This window comes from Spermophilus citellus, assembly GCF_964194105.1.
Source record: "Spermophilus citellus genome assembly, chromosome: 14".
NCBI classification, from domain to species: domain Eukaryota; kingdom Metazoa; phylum Chordata; class Mammalia; order Rodentia; family Sciuridae; genus Spermophilus; species Spermophilus citellus.
This window is the reverse complement of record NC_138194.1, coordinates 24519156-24543984: the sequence shown is the minus strand read 5'-3', so window position 1 is coordinate 24543984 and position 24829 is coordinate 24519156. Positions and strand designations below refer to the sequence as shown.

The following is a 24829-nucleotide window of genomic DNA, read 5'->3' as shown; positions in this document are numbered from 1 at the left end:
TTTTATACATTCTTACACAAAGGAAGTATTTTTATGTTTTATGCTAACCAAAATATCGTCATTATGAATCTCATAGTAGGGTGATGTAAATAATTTAGATTTTGAATATTTGCAAATAGACATACTCATAAAAATAGAAGTAATGCATCTTTCTAAAGAGTTAAAAGCAGAATAGTTAATATATTCCAGAGTCTAAAAATGCACAACGGGCAAAGTCAAAAATCATTCTTTTAACTCATCTTGCTTAACACATAGATCACTGGGGAAATGCATTTATTTACTAAATCAGTTTCTGTAGGACTTTGTGTTCTTATTTTGGGAGAGAATAAATAATGATAAAATAGAATTCACCTTTTTAAGTATTTTAAATTACTTAATTAGAATGTGAAACCACCAAGTGATGTATTTATTTTTCAAAATGTTATTTTAGTGTGATACAAATGCAGTGCATGAGGAATTAAAAGTAAGAAATGCAATTAACTGTGTGTAATTTATTTTAAGCAACGCCTTTCAGTGGATGTTTATCATTAAAATCTTGAAGTGATTTTATTCTATTGGCCATGAGGGATGTTTCAAGGTAAGTGGAGAATATGTTTTTGCTACTTTGGTTCTTCTAAATTTTCTCCCTTTTGCTTCTTAATAGCATTAGTGTAATTAGACGTGTGTATGTGATAAATTTATCGTGTTTACCTTTGCTTCAATCTGTTTAGTATCTGGATTCTGAAACAAAAATTTGATTTTGCTCTTGCCATCATCTGAAGAACCTTTAAGCTGAGAAAATTTATACCTCCAAAGTACAGCCTAAAAGGAAAAAAGAGAAACACATGTAAGTCAGTATAATTAATGTCTGCATTCAGCCAAGAAATAATTACCTTTTAAATAGTAAAAAACACATAAAATTACTAATATGTCCTGATAATGAAATGTAAATTAAAATATATTTATCAAAGGGCATAATTTAATTCAATATATTATTTAATTTTCAGAAATAACTTCTGTACCTATGAAATAATTATTGCAAAAATATGTAAATTAATTATTTTCAGTATCATGTCATATTTAATCAGGAAACAATTTTGACTTTGTTTCGCAACAATGTAAATCATGAAGTGTTTATGATTTGATGATTCTGGAGATTTCACATGAAGCCCAAAGTAATGAGCTTATTGCTTCTTCAAAATGACATATCAGCTTTAATAAATAATTATTATAAAAACTTACATGGTGAACTCACAAGATTAAATAAGAATAAGAATTTTATAGAGCCCCTCATTGAGTCTATAATGTCTTTAAAAATATAACTTCTTTCTGAAATACAGTAATCCACAAATACAGTTCTTTGTAGCTAAAAACAACAAAAATCTATAGCCTTTACAAGTAGCAAAATGGAGATACATGAAGGTTAAATTGGAAATAAGAGAAAACTGAATATTTTTGTTATTTCTGATATCTTCTATATTATAAATCTTATTGTCTAAAAGTAAATGAAGCATTTTGTTCTTTGGCATGTACTACAATTTAAAATATGCATGGCCAATGTTAAATACAAATGGCATAAATCATTAACTTGGAAAACTACACAGTTGTGTTAAAACATATCACACACCAGGTAGTTTTATATTATCTTACCACCTTTGTCTCATTAGTATATATTACAAAGAAATACATTCAACAACATATGCTCTTGTTAAAAATAATTTCTTGTGTTTTCTAAATAATTCAAGGAAACACATTTATGGTAGTTGGATGTTTGGATGTTTTCTTGGGACAGTTTTGTTATTGTCTCTGATAAAATTGTAGAGAAACATGATATATATATATATATATATATATATATATACACACACACACACACACACACACACACACACATATATATATTAAAAAGTACATAAATATGCATATTTGCACGCATGAACACATTAATATTGTAAATTAAGCATATTATGAAAATAAATTTTAGCATTACATTGGCCATTTAAATCCATCTATCTCAAAGGCTTTTAACCTTTACAAGCAGATTTTCCAATGAAAAAATACTATTTTTCTCTCCAGTAAAATTTAAAAAATGAACCCCAATATACTGTCTGTTGACTACAATAATCTCACACTGGCATGGAGAAAATAAGATTAATTGAGGTTGCATTGGATATATTTAAGGGCAAATGAAAATGGATGAGCAAACATTTATCTCCAACCAACAATTGCACAGTAAATGTTCATAGATGTGAAATTAATTCATGGTAATATTTTCAGTTTAGCTATTCCAGTTTTCTAATCCTGGTCTTCTTTTGGAAACATGAGACTTTAAATGAAAGAAAGTAACAATGACTAACATTCGGACTGTACATTTTCACATGCAATTCAATATATGTGATTGCTTTTCTTCTTTTCATCTTGTTACAGGGAATCAATGAAACTTTCTGAGTACTTATTTTTATCTCAAGTAATTTTATATTTTTGACATTATTCATCAAAGGAGTAATACTGGAATTGGATTAAAACATGAGAATGACAGTGACAATCAAGGTAAAATGATATTTTGCCATTTCATAAAGAAATGATGTAAAATACAGAATTTGTGTGATGCATAGTATATAACCAAGGTCATTAGTTCACTCATTTTTATTGAATAAATAATAAATCAGATGAGCTTATGATAAGACAGAACCTTGGTCCACATTTGCTCTTAAATATTAATTCCCATAATTAATGCAAAAGCTTCATTTTTCTGCATTTGGGTGGTCAGTTATTTCAGGACCATTTACGGAAAAGACTATACATTCAACTGCATTGCCTTCGGTCCTATTTCAAATATCATCTGGCTATATTTATGAGGGTCTATTTCTGTGCTCCCTAATCTGTACTACTGATCTATTTTTTTCACTATTATCACACTGTATAGATAACTCTAGCTATTATTTGCTTGGAATATATTTTCTCATCATTTCTCTTACAAACATCTATGTAGATTTATAGTAAGTCTTGAAATCAAGTCATGGCAGTTCACCAACTTTATTCAAGTTCTTTAATTCCATCTGGATCTTCTGCCTTTTCATATAAACATTAGAGTCAGTTTGTTGACATCCACAAAATAACTTACTGAGACTTTGATTGGTCTGTTTGGTTATCCAAGTATTTATGTAGAGGTATCCAAGTATGGAACTATTATTATAGAATTGTTTCTTCCTTCGATTCTGTCATTTTGCTCATATATTTTGGGGATTTGGTATTGAATGCATGGATTTTATGTTTATTATTGTTGTAGCTTATTGTAAAATGTTCCTTTTTATAATATAAAGTCCTTTTGTCTCTTGTAGCAATGACTTAAAGTTCTTCTCCTTTTCTATTAAATAGCCAACTCCCCTTTGGGTAGTATTTGCATGGATGGTCCTCACATCATTTCTTTTGCAAACATCTGTGTCTTTAGACTTCATGTTTGTCTCTTGTGGACAGCAGACATAATTTTTAGAAATCTAATATGTGACATAGGACAAAGAGCAGTAACTGTTTTGTGGTTTCAGAGTTTCTGTTAGGGGTGATGAAGACTTTTGGAACAGATTGTGATGACAGTTGGACAACAATGTCAATCAATTAAGGACAATAAACTGTGTACACAAAAACTGTTGAAATAACAAACATTATGTTACATATATTTTAGAGAATTAAAACTAAATGAGGGCTGGGGATGTGGCTCAAGCGGTAGCGCACTCGCCTGGCATGCGTGCGTCCCGGGTTCGATCCTCAGCACCACATACAAACAAAGATGTTGTGTCCCCCGAGAACTAAAAAATAAATATTAAAATTCTCTCTCTCTCTCTCTCTCTCTCTCCTCTTTCTCTTTTTTTTTTAAAAAAAAACAAAAACTAAATGAAAAATTATTCTGGAAACAAACTACTTCCAGAATTCACTCAAAGGAAAGACTAATTAAAATGTTTAATTTTAAAAAATAATAAAAACGCCTTAATAAGAATAGTGAAATTATCAAATGATACATAATCATGTTAAAGCATAATTAATTTATACAAAATTTTACTAACTCCTTTTTTTTATATCATGGATTGAACCCAGGGGTGCTTATCAGTGAGCCACATCCACAATCTGTTATGAGACAGGGTCTCACTAAGTTACTTAGGGCTTCGCTAAATTGCTGAGGCTAGTTTTGAACTTGTGATCCTCATGCCTGAGCCACTGGGATTACAGGCATGGACTACCATGCCTGCTCACTCACTTTTTTATCTATTTACCTAACATTTATGTAGTGGCTTCTATATCTTGAGTATTGTGTTATTTAAAGAAAAAATGGCACTATCATAGGGACCTTAATTTTTGTTAAATCTATGTGTACACTTTGATCCTTACTATATTAGACTCTATAATTTATTGAGAAACAATATCAATCATTAAAAATTGTGTTAAATGTTCTCTTTAAATCCATTATGATACAGCATTCTTAAAAATAACATTATCTGGACAATTAACTTTCTGAGAAAAACAGTAAAACAGTTAAATTATTTTATCTCAGCTTCCACTAAGTCAAAGTCTTTGTGTTTTAAAAAGTGAAATAAACATTCTAACTATAGGAAAATTACAAGTGATTATATCAGTAATTATGTAGTAATTTTTGAAAAGATATAGATTCTAGGTTTAGGAGTAATGAATTCCATACTCATTTATGTACAGGTTCTAGGTTCAGGAGTAATAAATTATTAACTCATTTATGTACAATTAACATATATTAAGGAAAAATATATTTTTATTGTCAAGTAGCAGGAAATATTCTAAGGTAGAAAGAAACCCTTAAATAACCAAAAAAATAAAAAGGAAAACAGTGCAACAGACAAAAACCACAGAAAATAGAAAAACAATTATTCTTGTTAATAATGTTTATTAACTTCATTAGACATTTAGATTATATTAATTTTAAAATATCTGCATTAAACAACCATTAAACTAGTAAATGATCATTGAAAATTATATTAACTAAAGCAATCAAATGATGTCAAAACAAATATTTCCATAATATTGCTGGTGATAGTGTAAAATTTGAGGAACATAATTTTAAACATGTATTTTAAGCTTTAAAATGATAATATCATTTGATCCAGATATGTTATTTCTAGAAAGTAACTGTAAAAATATACTATATGAAAAATAAAATGTCAAAGACATTGTTAAAAATTTTTAAATAATGAAATTTATAAACATTTTACATTAAAATAGTATTTATGAGAATCATGTAAGTCTCTATAAAATGCAAGTCTCTTCTTATTTGTGGGGGATACATTTCAAAGTCCCCTGGGGTTGCTGGAAATCATTAATGGTGCTCAACCCTACAAGTCGTGAGATACTGCAGTGGTCACTGAGATAACTGAGAAGACTAATAAGTAACTAAAGGGCTGGTATCCTATATGGCATATATCCCCTGGGCTAAGAATGATTCATCTTTCAGGGTGAATGGAGTGGGATGGCACGATGATTCATTATTGCTACTCAAAGGAGAATGTAATTTAAAGCTAATGAATCATTTACTTCAGGAATTTTCCAATGATTATTTTTGGAACACAGTTAACCACAGGTAACTAAAACTAGAGAAAACAAAATAGTAGATTAGGGGACTATTGTAATATAATATTCAGGGGAAACATAAGGACATGGCAATAAATGAGATAACTATGTTTAAAAAACATACAAAACTGGAAAAATGTCCATCAAAATAGATAACAGTGCACACCCTGCCATTAATCTATGTAGTTTTTGGACCAGAAAACTTATTTTCTAGTGTAGCTTTGCAGTACAATTAAGAGTTTTTAAATCCTCAGATTATAAGTAAATTTTAAATGACATTTCATGTGTAGTCATGATAGGAAAAAACACAAATTTGCTCTATCTAATAAATCAGTTCTCAAGAATGGACAGATATTAAATTCTGTAACTTTCATTGAGGTGCAATATAGATCTTCTGACTATAATAATGCATATTAAAAATATGAAAGAGGTTGGAGAATTTTTTTTTTTACTAGGGAACATGAATCCTTGCCTGTTTGTAGGATATCTCAGGGATGAATAGATAATGAAAATAATGATTGACAGAAAGATTTGTCACCTAAAAAATAATGCAGTAAACTAGGAAAAGTTATAAGATCAATGCAACACTCAGATTCACTAAGGCAAATTTTTATTAACCTGAGTCAAAATTATTGTCAAGGAAAATAATAAAAGTCTGAAAACTATCTTAATTCAAAAACCCTTTGACAAACCTATTATGCCAAAATTTTTACTTAAGATTCTGATAAACTTTTAAAAAATAGTGGCAAATGTGTTAAGAATATTTTTTTATGAAAAAAAAATGAGTGGACAACACTACATTTTTAATAAGGAGAGTTTTATATTGCTTTGAGTGAGCACAAGGCAAATTCCTAGCGGCTGGGTCTGAAGTGGATCCGAATAGAGTTGTGTTAGGTAAACTGTGAGATATGAATGCTGATTGGAATTGTTGTTACTTACAGACTTTGATGTGCTTGGAAACAAGAGGTTGGTAAAGAAAGACAAGAGCAATTCTTTCTTGTCTCAAAATCTTTCTAATCTAAGTACAAAGCAACCCATCATGTAGTAATAACACACCACACAAAGGAAACCTATGTGAAGCAATGTGGATGTTAATTAACTAGATTTAGCTATTTCTCGATTTAAATGCACTTGAAAACATCAAGTTATACAGGATAAATACATACAATTTCATCTGTATATTTAAAATAAGTTATTTATTTAATGAAACACTTTTAAAAGATGAAATAATAAATCTTTTATAAAAATGTGTGTGCCTTGTTAGAAAAATTTTTTTATGATGCCATACTATAACTTAGAATACATATGTGAATTTGTTCCTATTTTCCACCTACTAGAATTTATTTATTCTGTAGAGTCATCATTGCCCAGATACAATGAGAATAGAGGATTATAAAGATCACCTACTTGTGTGCCCTCTATTCCACAGGACTGTCCTAAATTCCATTACCAGGAAATTAAGATGTTTCCCCCACTACAATGCACATATCCTAGGATGGGATGCATTTGGGCAGAATATTGAGATAAACATAAATGCTGATCTTAGAGCCGTAAGTTCTGAAATATACTCCAAATTTTATATCCTACTTATAAGTCTCAAGACTGGGTAAAATGCTTAATTTATTGTAACCCTAGTATATTCTGTTGTAAATTAGAAGAAATAATACTGGACTATTCTACCTTAAAGGTTACTGTGAAAATGGATGAGATAATAATGCTCATGAAATTGCTTTTGCAGGTTGCAAAGATATTTCCCCTTTATTAGTTTAAACTACTGTGTTTTTTCTCCGAGAACAGTAAGCTGATGGCAAATTTCAATTTGAGAAGCAGCTGGACAAAGGTAGTAATGGTGATGTTTCTGGGAGGATAAAGAAATGGAGGTGAGAAGACAAATATCGTCTCCTTCATAATTTAATGGTGGATCTCTTTGCATTCTTCTATGAACAAAAGTTCTTTGTAGTTGGTTATAAAAATAAAATTGTATTTTATCTTAAATGTAAGTCATTAAACAGAACTTTGAGAAAACATGCCCCAATTAATGTCTAAAATGAATTAACCTATCAAAGGTATACAATATATGTATGCTTACATACACACTTTTACACACACACACACAGACTTCAAATACTAAGTTCATCATGTCTGGAAAATATCTTCCCTTCCTATTTGCCCCTCCTATCTCCTTTTCTTTACTACATAAACCTTTAGGTATATAATGCCTCTTTAAAAAAAAAAAAAAGTTACAGGGAGCAATTGAAATATAGAATAGCAATAGTGGTAACAGGTGGAATTATTTTACTGTGAATGAATGTTAGACCCTGGCCCTTTTAAGAGACATGTGTATTCAATAATATATTTGCTTCTTTTAAAGTCTTTAAAATAGCACTATTCTTTTCCAAGTTCTTATCCTACTCTGCGCCTCTTGATAAATATTGCAGCTTTTCCACAAGTCATGGTTAATAGGAAACTGAGTGTGTCTTTCTACTGCCCTCCTGTTCTTCCAAATGTGTTTACTTTTATCCATTTAAATCACCTTTGTCTCAGAAAAATGAGAAGAATAATGAATCTTATCCTTCTGAAATTGTAACTGTACCACATTCTCAGTTGCAATTTTTTCTTTTCAGTTTCCTCTGAAACCTGATCAATCGAATCCATACAGCCTGCCTTTTTAAAATCCAATCATCTTTTAGCATCACAGCTCTAATGAACAGAGATGATCCATCCAGATAAGATGCTGCAGTATCTGCTGCTGGTGATTCACCTTCGTGCCTAGCACAGAGTCCTTTAACCACAGGAAAGTCTTGCAGAGCTGAAATCATGGCTGATATATCCATAGAAAGCTCCAACCCTGCTGCTGTCCTCATGATGTCTGTAGGGCAACTCAAGCTATCAATATTCAAGCTATTTAGGTGTAACTAATGCTAAGGTACATCACTTGGAGGTAAATTATCTCCCTTTTCCCAAACTGCCAGCCTCTTTCCATATAGGTGTATCTCCTAAAAGCACCGTGCAACAAACCTGTTTCTCTGACTTAGATATTACTCTGTGGAATTCATTCTAACACAATTCCTTTGGGCATCAGCTTCAATTCAGAGCAAAGATGGGATTTTGGAAGTGGGCTGCTTCTTAGCTTGCTGAAAACAGAGAACCCATCATTGGTACCCAGTAGAATAAGTGATAACTTGATTCTGCTAATTACAAGTTGATATCTCCTAGATACTTTAAATGACTATTCTAGAAAAAAAATGTGTGGAATTTATGGTAAGCCCTCACAGGAGAATCACAATATAGACCTCCCTAGTTTCTGGACTTAAGCAATACCATCTCCGCAAATCTGTATACCATGTGACAGATATCCATTAGCATGATAATAGGTGTAGGAGAGTGCTGAAAATTTACATGAACTGAATATCACGTTTGGATTCTTTCCACCACTGTAAGTTACAACAAAAGTTGCAAGGTATAATGTATTCACCTATAAACAGATCAGAGCATATTCAGAAGGCATAAGCAAGCTGCCTAGGCTGGAAGGCTAGACGTCATCTCATCACAACCCTTGGCCAGGCATGCTTCATAAAGTTGCAAATGCACCACACGGAGGACAGTTCTTTAAAACAGAAGAAAGAGGTGTAGGGTTTGTTTATATTAGACAGACTCAGTATGTTGGTGCAAGCTAACTATTGAGTATAACTTTCTAACAATTCCTTTATTAGACTAGGATCTTAAGAGATGGCAGTGAGGAGAAAATAATTCCCACAGCATGGAGCTGAGGATAGTATATCTAGGCATCCAACTTGTTAAAAAGAAGTGACCTAAGGCAAAAATATACATGGATTTCTTGTAATATTTTCAAGAGGTAAAAGACTTAAACTGTTAATGAGAGATCTGGAAGGAAACAAAGCAGGAAAGATTAGGACAGAAAGGTCACTGAGCAAAGCCACTTAAATATTTCAGCAATTTGATGTAAGTCAGCTTCCAGTATTGGCATGTGGACACAAGAACAAATGGGGGCTCATGATGAACCCCATACCATGGTCCCCACTCACCAAGATGTATTCAGTTTCTCCTAACAGAGACAATGATCTGTCACTAACAGAGACAATAATAAACACTCAGTATGGCTCCAGAATTCTTGGTTAAACCAACTGGCAATTTGGTGGTGGGATGATGACTTTGGCCCCCCTCACCCTGGAAAAGCAATGATTCATATAGACAGGAATATATCTGGTGTAGGTATCGGTTTGCTTTTCCTACCCGTGAGGCCTCAACGTTTTAAGACTTAACAATGTTTACAGGAGTTTTCAAAACTCAATTCATGTCAACGTACACATTTGACAACAAAGGAATTGCTGGAGTGAAGCCGCTTCATCAGGCAAAATTGGAGCATGAAAGAACAGTTACAATTTCTACGACTGATGTGTCACCTGGTAGATGTAGTATGAGAAAAGGACAGGATGTGATGTGTACTTTGAATCTCTGACCAGAATGTTAAACTCTGCTTCCCCAGTAAGTAAAGTACATAGGTTGGAAAATGAAGAGATTGATTTAGGGCTGAACCCATTTACCATCACTCCCAGTTAGCCATAACGGAAATTTGGGCATCCTGTATGTATGCTTAGCTCTGAACTGTGCAGGTGGAGATCTGAAGCGCTGCGTCCTTCTGTTCATTTTAGTCACTTTGTGCCAAGAAATCAGCAGTCAAGGAAAGGAGTTATCATTGGTCAGGGGATGACTGGCCCTACACACAAGAGGAGATCTGAGGAAGTTGGAGATATATTTGATCTTCAGTCACTCCACTGAACATCTCTTGATACTGTCTTTGCCAGATTTAGTGGTAAATGGACAAAACCAGCATCCATGATCTGAAGAACAGCTACTGGCGATAAGAGGCAGGTTACATCAGTAGGCAAACTTCCTGTGATGGTTTGGTTATAGTTTGGTCATTACTGGAGGATACTCCTTTAGTCTTACATGAGACAATGCAGGAGTGCCCAAGATTGAAATGATGAGATTGTGAGAGCTACCACCTAGTCAGTAGGTTAATCCATTTGATGGATTAATAATTTGAAAGGACAGCTGTACTGAGAGGTACCTGTAAGCCAGGTAGGGTGTAGGTGTAGGGAATGGGACTCTGGGGGCATGTCTTTAGGGATTAAATATCATTCCTTTGGCTCCTTCTTCTCTCGCTACTCCCTGGCTCTCTTCTGCAATAATGCTCTGTCTCAGCATGGGCCCAGAGGGATGCAATCAGCAGACCATGGATGAAACCACCGAGACCATGAACCAAAACAAATTCTTTCTTCTTAATGAGTTGCTCTCATTGGGTCACAGAAATTAAAAGTTGACTAGCACACTGCCCCAGCCCACAGTGGTAAGGGCCACTGGAGAGCCAAAGGGAAAATCTGGAATGGTGATTGGAGAAGTGGATGATGCTTGTTAGTTAGCAGAAGCTGTTTATCACTGCACTAATCCTTCTCCCATTTATTACAACACTAGAGCAACCAGCATCTCAGAAAAGCTGTACCTATTACCATAGAAACAATTCACATTGAGTGATGCTGGAGGTGGACCTCAGTGGATATAAGGACTCTACACTCCCAGCTTTTCAGAGCTGTTGTACTTGTAGCTGCTAGGAATAACATCTACTAAAGGAGCTCTCCAAGAAAACTTCTGCAAGGAATCTAATCTAAGACAGGTTTTCTGTTTTATAGATATTTTTAAATTAATATGTTTGAGGTAGATTTTCATCTTACCCCTTAGCCACCCTCTTCTTCAATTCATCTTAAGTATTATTAGCTTTTACTTTATCTTTTAAGCCATAAATCTAGAAATAATAGTTGAGTTTTCCATGAGATCCTGTCTCTATTAATGCTAATTCTCACATACCTCATAAATCTCTTGTAACATTACTAATGTACCATACCACTAACATAGTTTAGACCCCAATTTCTGTCTTGGATATTCACAGTAACTTCCAATTAAATTTCTTCCCTTTATTCTTGAATTCCCACCTCAGATAGTGCAGGTCCAGCCCCTTTTCTTGCTAAAACAATCATTTTATAACTCAAATAATATTTCTGCTACATAACACCTTTCAGTGGTACAATTATGATCATTAAACTCCTGTTAAGAAGCAAAAAATCTCTGAAGATTGAGCCCTCCCTTAAATATCCAATCTCATCTTTTGCTGCTGTCCTTCAAACATATTCTGCTCCAGCTGTGTAACTCTGAGTTATACACAAACCACAATGCTCTTTATCTTCATTTCCATGTTGCCCAATGTCCATTTTGCTTTAAGGGTCTTACTTAAGGCTTCATCCCACTTTGGTGGATTAGTTTCAGCTCTACCCAAATCAAACATCTTCAAGGCAGTCTTTTTAGAAATGCACTACAGGCTGGAATAAGTGCCCTTATTAACTGTTCTATAGCACTTCGTATAATGGAATGATACTATAGTACTTTCATAAGAAATCAGTGATAATGAAGTAAATTATTAATGTCTTTACTAAAAGTGATTCAGTGCAATGAAGTGTTTATAGTTAGTAATGTTAGCGAGGGTTTAGGATGTTAATTCTTCAAATGTTTATTACACACACAGACAAGTACACATGCACACACATAATCAGGCCTTGAATAAGGACAGAATATGAAGACATGTTATTGTGTTGTACATGGGGAAGAGAGGAGCTAAGTAAAAGTTTATTTCTATTTCAAGTCTAGTGGAAGGATGAATCAGTCCTCTTAATCCTGCAGTCAAGTTAGTGAAGCATGAATAGACAAGATGCACTTCTGTATTTAAGCATCAACATATTCCAGGCCTTGATTTTTGGTGGTAGACACTTATATCATGAGAACGCTTTCCTGATCAGCAAAAATGGAACATACAGGGGGCTTGCTGATAAAATTAAGTGCACTTGGACATAGAATGCTGAAGATAGCTCATCTGCAGGTCTCTTGTGATGAAGGTTGAAGTATTCAACTCTTTTGTGTCCCTGAGCCAGTTAGCACGCCAACCTACTTGCTGTAAGCTGTCCCCTGGGAACAATTTTTCAGAAGAGGCCGTGGAAATGGGAGGAAATTGGAAATGACATGCACATGAAATACACAAATGTATAGGAAACAGATGGTAAATGGTCATCCTGTAGGGCTTATAGGAATTAATCTAATAATCATGATAGAGATTGTGTTGTGCTCTGTGTGATTTCAGTAAAAATATTTTATAGTTTTAATACTGAAAAAAATTACATTGGGCTCTTTAAATAAATTGAAAATGAAGATGAGTATTCAGTGAAAAATAAACTAGTGAATTTTAGTATCTTAAAACGTTGATAATAAAGTGCAATTGCACAAAGTTTTTTGATGCTTACTCATCCACTGTGAGAACCACAGCATCACTGATTATGTAAAGCCCCAAGGTTCAGATTGAACAATTTGTACTTACTTGAAAGGAAAAATATTGTCTGCCCAAATGGTTTTAATGTATTTACAGAAGGTATATTTCAAGTCAACTCTTGTGTATAACTTTTTTACTTAGATCAAATAAATCTACATCCCAATCAAATTTGCCTGTTTTTAATTTCAAGTTTTCATGTTCAGGTATCAAAATGAGTCAATTGATACTGATTTGTCTTCATTAGCAGAAGAACTTCAGAAACAATTCCATGAGGTCAGTTGTCTATCAGTTCTTCAAACAGAAAATCATTTATTTCTAATAGCTGGCTTTTTCACTCAATTTATGAACTTACAGATAGAAATATAATTCTGTCAATACTGAAAATTTCTATTATTTTCAATCTATCAAAAATTCAGTTAAAAACTTCAACAATGCCTATGGTATTTATTATAGCAATGATAATATGAGTATGAACTATTAATAAAACCTAATGCTGTCGCAAAATCAGATTTTCTCCAACTAAGAAACATATGTGGCAAAAATATACTTGATTTTTATGAGTACATCATTCATAATGCATCTGTGGTACTCTATTAAAAATTATGAACCGAAAATAATTAGCCTTCTTATCAATGATTAATCAATAAAAAATGTCGATAAAATATTCTTCAGTGTGCCTAGTATATTTTTATATTTTAAAGATAATAGTATTTCTGAAATATCTTTTGGCAGGACTATTTTATAGAACAACTAATATCAGAAAAACAATTTTTTGAATAATAAGTAATTATTTATCTTCACTTGTGGGGCAAGCTGCATAGAGACCTACTTATTAGCCTCGAGGAAACCTGATATTCCCCTTGAATTGTAGGGAACTCAGATGAAAGTAAAATGTTTAAATGTGCCTCTGCCTTGCATTCATTTCCCGAACAGAGATCTGATGTTCCCTACTTTATTATCAAAGACCATAAAAACACAGTAGCTATCATTTGGTGCCTCTGTCAGGGTATAATTATTCCCAGTATATCTGTAATATCTTTCAAAAAAGTCACTATTCTACTTCTGACATCAAATATAAAAAATACACCTAACTGAAATTGTTTAAAGTGAAAAGCAAATGTTAAATGTTAAATGCAAGTAATACTATAGAACAAGAACTTAGATGATGTAAACATGAATCTATTTTTTTAATCAGTGAATCAGGATTATCTTTATTTCTCTGTCTCTTTCTGTCTCTGGAAAATGCCATGTCCTTCATGCCTCTGGCTTAACAATTTCTGTTCTTCTACTTCCACCAGGTGGTTTAATGATTGCCCTATTCTTGTTGTCCAAGTATCACTGGTTTAGACAGTCTTTTCTAAAACCCTTCTCAAATTTTCTCTATAGACCTCACTCATTTCCTTCACAGATAAATCTGTTACCTATGCTCTTTTTACTCTGCTTCCTTCAACTTAAGGTGAGACTTCAGTTTGGTCTGACTCCTTGCTGCATCTCTAGATCAAAGAGTGGAGTAGCTGATTTACAGCAGAAATGGGATGAATCTAACTTTTGTGAAAGAAATATATTAAAAGAGAATAAAACATTTTTTTAAAAAAATGATTCCTTTCCCTTTTACTGTGTGGGTGTCATGATATTGGAGTCAGGTAACTGGGAAAAGTGAGGAAAACATACTGACATGAGAATTTGTAAATTACTCTAAAATTTCCAACTGTAAAGCTGCCATGGTACAAAGAAGTTATCTCCTGGAGGGCGCAAGCACAGGGGTCTGTCTTCTCTGGGGAACTTGGACCAAGGGATCTTGGTTTGGGATTGGCTAATTCCTGTCACTAAGTTATAATCTCAATTTGTTGAACTTGACGGATATTAGTCTAAAATAAGGAAGACAGAGAATAATCAAACAAAAGTAAGAGGAATTTTTTTGGAAAAATTTCTGAATATTTTCAAAATTTGGAATTCAGTCCAATATTTTCATAATAAGGGATCGTAGACCAGATTTTTATTTCCATGGACCACTGTTCCTGTGTGCAACTCTAGAACAAGGAAATCAGCTTGTTCAAATTCATTTGGGCAATTAAATCTGACAATATTTTCATCAAAGAAATTTAACTAACATTGCTTAACTGGGCAATTTTTTCTATAGAATGCACTTTAAGAAATTATAAAATATACACTGTAGAATTTAAATGCATTTATATATTAATAATGTATCAAAATATATATGGACAGTAAAACTTCTTTGTTTTTGACAGTGAAAATATCTAACATTATATTTCTTTGAGTAATTATATGAAATTATATATACATATGTAAATATATAATTATATATATATGTATATATATAATTGAGCATTTAGAAACATGATTAAATATTTTATGAACTTAAAAGCTACAAGTATAGATGAAAAAAAAAAACCAGCCACACTTTGAATCACAGAAGTTTCAATATTGTAGTTGTAAGAGATGCATTGAAGAGTGCTAAGGGAGAAAGCAAGTTATAGAAATGTATATAATAAAAGATAATTATTTTCATAACCTCACATCAGAGAACTATATTTTTAGCATAATTATAAATGGTATTTTATTGAAAATGCTTGGCTTCTTTCTGAAAATACAGGAGAGAGTCAGAAACTCATTTAGAACAAGCCAAGGGAAATAATTTACAGAGTATTCAAAAAACGTAACGTGTTTCTGAGTCACCATTTCTTCTTCACAACAATGTAGTACTGTTTTCAATCTTTTCTCCTCTATAAGTAAAAAATATTCCCATAGCCTATTTATCTGAGGAAGATCTATTGTCAGAATTGGTGAATATTTGAAAATCCCAATGGGCTAGAGTACATTTGTGGGAAGAGTGAAGGAAAAAGTCTGCCCAGACTCTTAATTTTTTCCACTGTAAGATGGATTTACAAAGCTGTCCACTAGCACAAACGGAGAAAGTGGACACAAAGCTGGCTATAATGAAGGGACTCCGGTTATTGAACAAATTCACTTTTGCATAGTATCAAGCATCAAGTGTGCCTTCCATGCAGACTACCCAATAATCCAATCCATCAATAATATAGAAAACTAAAGTTGCATTAATACTAATGAAAAACTCAAATGTTGAACAAAAATAGAGAAAAAAAATCTCTGATGCCTTCTTTATTGATTCCCTTCAAATTTCAAGCCTCAGCTTTTTCATGCCCAAAAGAAAAATTTCTCTTTAGGGAAATGAAAGGAACTCTCATATATGAAGGTAAATTAAACAACATGCCAACTCCTTTATGAGCAATAAAACAAGATATTTTGCTACACAGAGTAAAAAACACTTGAAAGAATAATCTATGTGGTTTACAACTTATTACATAGAACACATTAAAAATTACAATAAAAATGCTTTTAGGAAGGATACATGTAAATATCTCCCATAAGATGAATCACTGGTATTTGACACTTGACTAATGTGTAACCAGCAATACTCACAAGCATACATCATTCCCCTTGTTTTGATGGATCTTCTATTTAAACAGTAATCTAAACCTTCCCATAACATCCTATTTCCATTTTACATTATCCTTCCACTTTGAAAAGAAGCCAAAGTACATGTATCATCTTCTGCCTCTACTTTTTCCTCCCCACAAAATTAATTTATAGCAAATATTAATATTCTAAATATTGAATCCGTTTCTCTTTTCTTCATGATAGAGTGAGCTGAAGAGTCACATTTGGTAGAAAATTATTAGAAAATCATTTTTAAAAGACATTGTTTTGTATGTATCTTTATATTTTTCATTTGTTCTCCATTCATACGAAATTGATCATGATTAGATTTCTATATTCATGAATCCCATATTGATAGATTCAACCAATAAAACATGAAAATATTTTTAAATATTGCATCTGTATTGAACATGAACAAACTTTTTTTCTTATCATTATTCCCTGAGCAATAAAGCATACGAATGATTTAAACAACATCTACATTGCAATAGGTATTATAAGTAATGTAGAGAAGGTTTTAAATATACAGAAAGATATGTGTATGTGTGTGCAAATGTTGCACCATTTATACAAGGAACTTAAGCGTCTGTCAGTGTAACTGCAGGGGTCTTGGATCCAATCCCACATATGACACTATGGAACAACTGTAGGCCTTAAGATTTACTTAATTATATTTTCATTAAAACAAAAGTCCCATTTGGAAGATACTGCAGCAATCTAAATAAGAAGAGATTGCTGATGTTAGCAATAGTAGGAAACAGAATGAGGAAACACCTTCCATAATTATTTAAGGGTTGCTTTTAAAGACTAAATGGCAAAGTTGAGAAAGAGGCAAAGGCACAGAACTAAAATCAAATTATTTTCATAAATAAGAGGAATACAAAGGACTCAGCTATAAACTATATAATAATACATATCATACATTAAGTTTATAACCATAAATTTGAATGTGATATAGATAAAAATATCAAGAGATCACAGAATTAGATGAATGTTTATGTTGTTCAGCCCCTTAGATAATATTATACTTACTCATATATTTATGACTACTTATTGAGGCAATTCAAATGCCCAAACTGTAGTCTGGAGCAAGAGTTCAGAGTTCATATTGTCACCGGACTAAATTGCAATATGTTGTGCTTTGCTGGAGGTATGCCTATTATTCTCTGCACTAAAGAACCACAATAACAAAATGGTGAGGTGATTCTGGATAAAAATTCAAGATTTGTGCATAAAGTCATGGAATATGGCAAAGCCATCAAAAACTGGGGACAAAGCAGGAGATAATGTTAAACTTCAAGCAGAGATCAGAACATTAAGAAACTTCTATCCTAAAGAGAGACTGTCTTCCAGAAAGTTGGACACCATGAACTAGCACAACAAGACAGACTGATGACAGGACCCTATTCATATTTTAGAAGCATCATTAATCTGCTGATGATGTGGAAAACACAAAGGACAAGTATACAACAATGTCTTCATAAGGCTCCGATTTCTACTAACACTGGAAATTGTACCCAATTCCATATTTGTCCATTTCATTTGACAGAAGACTTCTTGGGAAGAGGCACCTGTTCCTGTTCTGTTTTTGTATTCTCTTGTCTATCACTGGTCATGAGTCCTAATTGATAAATAATAAGCATGTGTATAATAAATCAAGAAGCTCCATTTGGAAGATACCTTAGTAATCCAAATGAGAAGGAATTGTGAGAGTTAGTAATAGTAGGAAGCAAAATGAAGAAACACCCTCCAGAATTTTTTAAGAGAAGATTTTAGAAGACTGAAATGTAAGTTGAGAATGAGGCAAGAATATAGAACAAAATTCAGATTCTTTTGCTAAATAAGATAACTATAAAAGGAGTCAGACTAAAATGGACATAAAGATCTGCACTGAACAATCTGTATTTAAGGCATAGTTATTATGCATCTTTACAGATCAATGCGTATATCTGAGCTGTATGTAGTTCATAGAAGAGAGAAACATTATCATTAGATTGGCTGATTAAAGTTTTCAGTACTAGGTATCAAATCCTTATTCTCAAATTTATTTTGAGAAATTTTACATATTATCTGAATAACACACACAAAAAAAGATAAAATTTGTATTGTTGGTATAGCTTTCTTAGAATAAGGGTGTTTTTGCCAGTTCCTGATGCTACAACAATATACTTGATACTAGATGATTTACTAACAATGAGATTATCTATCAAAATCTGGTATGTGGGAAATTAAGATCAAGGATGGTGCCCTGAACCTCATTTAAAAGTGCACTTATCCTTTTCCTGAGAACAGAGTGCTCATGACTATATCATTCCCACAAAGCCCCACCCCTTACTGTCACATTCAGTGTGAGGTTCCCAGTATTTAAGTACTTGGGATTTTTGTAATTGGAATTGAACCCAGGGCCATGCAAGTGCTGTACTACTGAGTGACATCCTCACTCCCTAATATAAAAATTTTGAAGAGACACATGCAATTCAAACCATAGAAAAAGTTTTTTTTTTTTTAATTTTGTTTTGCACACTGGTGTTGTTTTTTCAGTGTAATATAAGTCAGTCCCATTTATTATTAATATATCAGTTCTCTATAGGAATCAACTCTAGTTATTTTCTTTTAACATTCAAACACAAAATTGCCAATTGCTTCCTCAATGGATAGTTAGTACTCTACAGAGAAAAATAAATAAGTTTACTGAGATAGCCCCATAGGTAGATAGATATCTGTTCAATCTAAGAAGCAAACGATATTTCCATTCTCCTGCAGGTGGGCTGAAGGCTAGTCCATGAACAGAGCAAAAGTACTTTATTAAATAACTGCCAAACTAATATGTAAGTATGTGCACATCTTCATTTTTGAGGTAAAATTATCCCTCACATCTAGAATAATTTCTAAAATTTAAATGAACTTATTAGTGTGAATCAATCATTTAATGTTTTCATTTCTCCTGAGCATAATATTAAAAATTCAAGCAAATTCACACTTTTAGGAATGATGGCTTATATCTGACTCAAAAGAAGATGACAATCTTTGGAAAATGGTTGTGCTCATTAAATTACCAACATATAAACAAATTACCTTGAGGTGCATACTCTTTCTTTCTTTGTTAAATTATCTTGATTTAGCTACAAACTGCATACAATATTACTATTATAAGAGTTTGAAAAAGAGAGTCTGAATTGCTCAGAGATAGAATGTGTACAGTGTAATGCTTGGACAAACCTATGTAGGATAGTTTACATGCGTGAAGTCCCAGCTGGAACCTGAATTGTGTTTATCCAAATAATTTTGGGTAATTTAATATCTCAGTTTTCCTGGTGAAGAAACATGCCTACCAGAAATTTGTTTATATTAGAAACCACGTCTCCTGGGATAGAACTCATCCTGATGTGAACAGACAATCGCATAGCATCCTATACAATAGGGAGAAGCTGTTGGAAGCACACCTCATCGTTTTACATCCTTAATAGTCCTTGTCTGTCTATAGTATCTAAGTCCTATTGTATATGACTATAAGATGGGGTATGCTTTCTCTTTCTCTCTCTCTCTCTCTCTCTCTCTCTCTCTCTCTCTCTGTGTATGTGTGTGGGTGTGTGTGTGTGTGTGAGAGAGAGAGAGAGATTACAAAAAACTACTAACAAATACATAGTGTTTATTTCACATTGCAATTAAAGTGAGAAAACAAACTCAGTTTTTACATTGAACATAGCAACTATTCAATGACCTCTACACAGTTAGTTTTATGACAATAATTAAATAGCTATGCTGTATACTCCCTCTCCAGTGTACATCTTGTTTTACACAGTTGCTCAGTTTAGAAACAGCAGTGTTGTACTTAATCCCAGGTTCTCTCAGAGTTCTATTGACTGTGTATCTCCATTATTACTCAATTCATCATTACTCTGAATTCCCAAAGCCCCTCCTCTAGGCCACAAGTCTCCTAATAATGATCCTACAAAAGGATGCCAAAGTGATTATAAAGTGGATGATGTTACTTTGCATGAAACCTGTTGAAGACTTTTCATGGCCGAGCACTATGGTCATATCAATCACAATTCATTATTGCCTATGTCCAGTCCTGTGGCAATGTTACTTTCAAGTATATTCCTAGGGACTGGATGTTTTGCCCTCTTTCTTGGCTGTGGCCTCTGACATATGACATGTTTTGATCAGTGAAACTCCACAGTTGTTCCCAAACACAGAGGCTAAAATACAATTGCACATTTGGGCTTTTTCAATTTTGCCTTTGCAATCTACCAAAATATATATTTTGGGGTAACCTGTTTTTTTTTTTTTTACAGAAGAACAAGGAAGGAAAAGAGCAGAACCAACTCCCAGACACTTGATTGAACCCTCCAAACGTCTGACATACAAATAAGCACTTCTTTTATTTATTTATTTCATACATGACATATAAGTACTTGTTGATTAATCATCTGTAACCCACAGAAGCTGCCATAATGCTTGCTCTTGTAAGGCAGCGATGTATTGTTAGTATGTGTTGTTACATGGCAAATCTGTTGCCCAGCTAACTGATGTTAAGTACTGAATCTAACATGAAGTACCAGGTTCCTCATTATTCTTGCATGATGATTTTACTTCTGTATACAACTCTCCTGCCCTGAAACTCTGTCCCGTTTCAGGGCTTTCACATGTGCAGTTCAATATTGTTCCATTGTGTGCCTAATTAGCCACTCAGGACATAGAAATTCTCAGGTGAAAGGTAAATTTCTCCAAGCATCACCCAGAACTCCTTAATCTAATTTATGTACTTCTTTGCCATCCCAACTCCCTCTGCTGCGCACCATTAAATTTATCACTTCTTGTTCAATGTCAATCTTTTCCACTACAAGCCAGGACGACAAAGACCTCTAAGAAAACAGAGACTAAGAAGGACTATCATGTAGCAGACAATAAGTGTACTGACTGGTTGATCATGAATTCTCGAAAACACAGTGCCACTTTGACCTCGTGAGGATGGTAGTACAGCGCAGGGTGTAGTTTTTGCTCAAGACCCACAGTGGTCGAAACAACCCAGCAGCATGGGAATGATGTGACTATAGTTATTATGAAAGGCTCATCATGTGTCATTCACTGTGAAACATGCTGTATAGGTTTTATTGTTTAAATTTTCAATACTCTTTTAAGAAAGATATCATTCACATAAGTACTTAGAGATGAAGAAAATGGAGTTATGTTGCTTTGGGGACTTTCAAAGTTCCTGCAACTATTAAATTTAGGAGGGAAGAAACAGTTTAGTGTTGCATCCAGGAAAATTTAAAATAGAAAGGGAAAAACCTGATGGATTTTGCTATAGGTTGGAGAAGTCTTTCCCAAAGGTGTTTGTGTTACAGGCTTGATATGCAGCCCAGGGCAATGTTGGGAGGTAGTAGAACTTTGAAGGGTGAGGTCCAATTAGGAGATTGTAGGTCATGGGAGCCACGTCCTCAAAGGAGATGGTGGCACTCTAAACCCTTCCCTTTCTGTTACTTCCTAGATGGCCATGTGGTGAGGAGCTTATTCTGCTACCCACTCTTGTCATTATGTGTTGCCTCAACATAGATCCAAAGTAATGGGTTCAACAGGTCATGGAATGAAGCCTACTAATGTGTGAATCAAAGTAAACCCTTTCTTTAAAAGTTGATTATCTCAGGTATTCAGTAACAGCAGATCAACAGAGATTCTCAAGATACAAAGTCTCTTGAAATATGACCTGCTTGATCACAATGCGTCAGTACTTCAAAATCTCTATATGTGAAATTTTATAGCTTACTATTTCTTCAATAAGCTATATTGTCTAATGACAGAACAATGTTTTAAGCACAACTATTACTATTACCATTTAATATATGAGAGTTTCAGATACTAATACTTTGAATTAATAAAAATATTCATGACAACAAAAATCCATAATGTGAGAGAAGGCAAACTAAAATATTACAATGAGAAAAAATTTGAGCCAGATATTAATAATAAAATAATTAACCCTGAAAAAGTAAAATGTGTCAAAAGTCACAGAATAAGAACAGAATTAAAAACTTAAAATAATAAAGCAAGAAGAAAAGTATAAAAAACAGCAAAGAATTTTTGAGTCTATGCAATTTTGTTTTCACATACTTTGAATTGCAAATATAGGCAATAAAGTATGTGGTAATTTTCACTTTATAATGTCCTTGTATTACAAGAAACGAATAAAAAGCAGGAAATTTTATTATTATATCTACATAATATACTGCATGATAACTTGAGTTAATATTTTGTTGTGAAATGTTTACTTGAGGGCTATATTGAAATGCTTGAGGATTTTAAAAAATTACCTGATGGATAGTTTCCCTAAATGCCTGAGTTTGTTTTGCAATAAATGCAATTTTCTTCATTCGCCTAAAAGCAAAAAAAAAAAAAAAAAAGAAAAAGAAAAAAGAAAAGAAAGAAAGAAAAGACATCATTTATCTAAAAAAGAACATAAAATTTCCTAGAATAGCTGTCTTTTTCTGAACTGTGAGTCACACACTTAGAGAAGAAAAAAGATTAAAAGGTATTGTAAAAAATGCTAATATCTATATGAGTGGTATTATAACTACATCACAGAATATTCATTTTTTTTCTACTTCTGTGGAAGAAGTGTCAGAAAGTATTCACTTAATATTTTCAAAATATCTCTTTGGATTTTTGGTAACTTTTCTTGATGTGAAATAGTTGAAAAAAATAACATAAAAAGAATAACGATTTAATTTCTCTTTGAGAGATTTTGTTTATAAAATTTGTATTATGTTAACTGTTATGATTACATATATACTCTAGCAAAAAAATCAAACAAAACCTTAATGAAGTGTGTGTGTGTGTGTGTGTGTGTGTGTGTGCGCGCACAGACACTCAGCACATGTACATGAGGGTCATATACCATTGGGAGAAATAATAGCTCAGAGCTCTTTAAAATGTCCTATCCACATCAAAGACTATTTTAAATGTAAATACTGGCCATAATAACTTCCTTTCAACCTTTACCTTTAAAATATTCTAAAAATCAATGTCACCTTAAAGAATTGAAAGGATTATGTAGATTAAGGTATTTTATGAATTATTATGTGTTAACAATTAGTTTAATTCTGAAGCACAATTATTTTGGAATAGGATTAAGTCCTCTGATGTTTTAGAAAAGACCTGGAAAATCAGAAGGAACTGATTTTGGTTAAGGTTATATTGTCCCTTATTGCACAGAATTCAAATTGCTAAATCAAAGGTTAATATACATGTGCATGAGGGTTACAAATTTCCCCCAGGTAATGTGTTCAATTTAACATTCACTGAAAACCAGTAATGGAGATAAGAAGGAACCCTAAAATCATTACAATAGCTTCTCCTACGTGAGAGAGTTAATGCCTAAATAAGGTACTTTTTAAACTTCAACTTTATTATCTTCATACATCTGTTAACCAATCATATTTTTTTTCAGAATTATTTTAATCTGCTATGTGTCTGTACTGGCTCTTAGATATGCTGTAGTAAAAAAAAGATATTTTATTATTGTATCTGAGCATTTCATAATTTCAACTATTAAAACAACAACAACAACAACAAAAACACCTATCAGACTAAAATAATTTTGAGCAACCTGGGAAGTAGCAGTAATATGGAAAATACTGACTTTTACCCAGGATTAAGAGTGAAGATTTATGGTGTCCCAGTCCTCACAATGGGCATTTACCCAGTATGAATATTCCTTCTGCTCCATTTACAGCCAATAGAGCCTTTCAAATCTGCAGCAGAAGCATGACCTATAGTGGAATAAGGGCTAAGTGGTGAACCCATGTGTGGGATTCCCCCAATGCCTTTATCCTCATTTCAGTCTATGGAGTCCAGAGGTTATCAGTCTGATGTGAATAAAAAGTTTGTGCCTCTTTTTTCTATAAAATTTTATAGTTTGAAAAATATCTGAGTCTGGGTATCTCAGTGGTAGATTGCCTGACCAGCAGGTCTACAAGGACCTGGATTCAATTCCACCATCAAAACACACACATACAAACACTTACATACAAACTTTGAAAGTTATTCTTCTAAATCACTAAGAGGAAAAAATAAATGTCAATTGCTTCAGTGTTGGTCCCACCCATCAATGAAATCTGTGCTTCAGCTAGGGTAGCCTTCCACATTATAAATTATACTTAGGCCAAATGTCTTGATCATGTAATCCTAATCATTTCTACAACTTTATCCCTCCTTGAAACTTCACTTTCAGTCATACTGAACATTGTAGAGTCCTAGGGACCCATTACAATTGTCCCTCTCATTTGCAACAATATTTTCCTTTGACTTTATCCTCTATGCACAGTTTTCTGAAGAACCTCACAGAGAGGGAGACACCCACTGGAGGAGAGATTTTTGAAAATTTAG

At 33.1% G+C, this 24829-nt stretch overlaps 1 protein-coding gene across 2 annotated transcripts in view; it reads right to left on the bottom strand.

Moving 5' to 3' along the window:
• Positions 1-24829, bottom strand: part of SNTG1 (syntrophin gamma 1) — a gene marked incomplete at both ends in the record, with an annotated part of 324893 nt that overhangs the window by 32061 nt on the left and 268003 nt on the right. Inside the window, one exon of one of the 2 annotated variants that reach the window (XM_081266627.1) lies at positions 691-801. The exons of the other annotated variant lie outside the window; for it this stretch is intronic. Coding sequence (XP_081122753.1) covers positions 691-801 — 111 coding nt within the window. The remainder of the gene's footprint in view (positions 1-690; positions 802-24829) is intronic. 2 annotated transcript variants of the gene reach the window in all.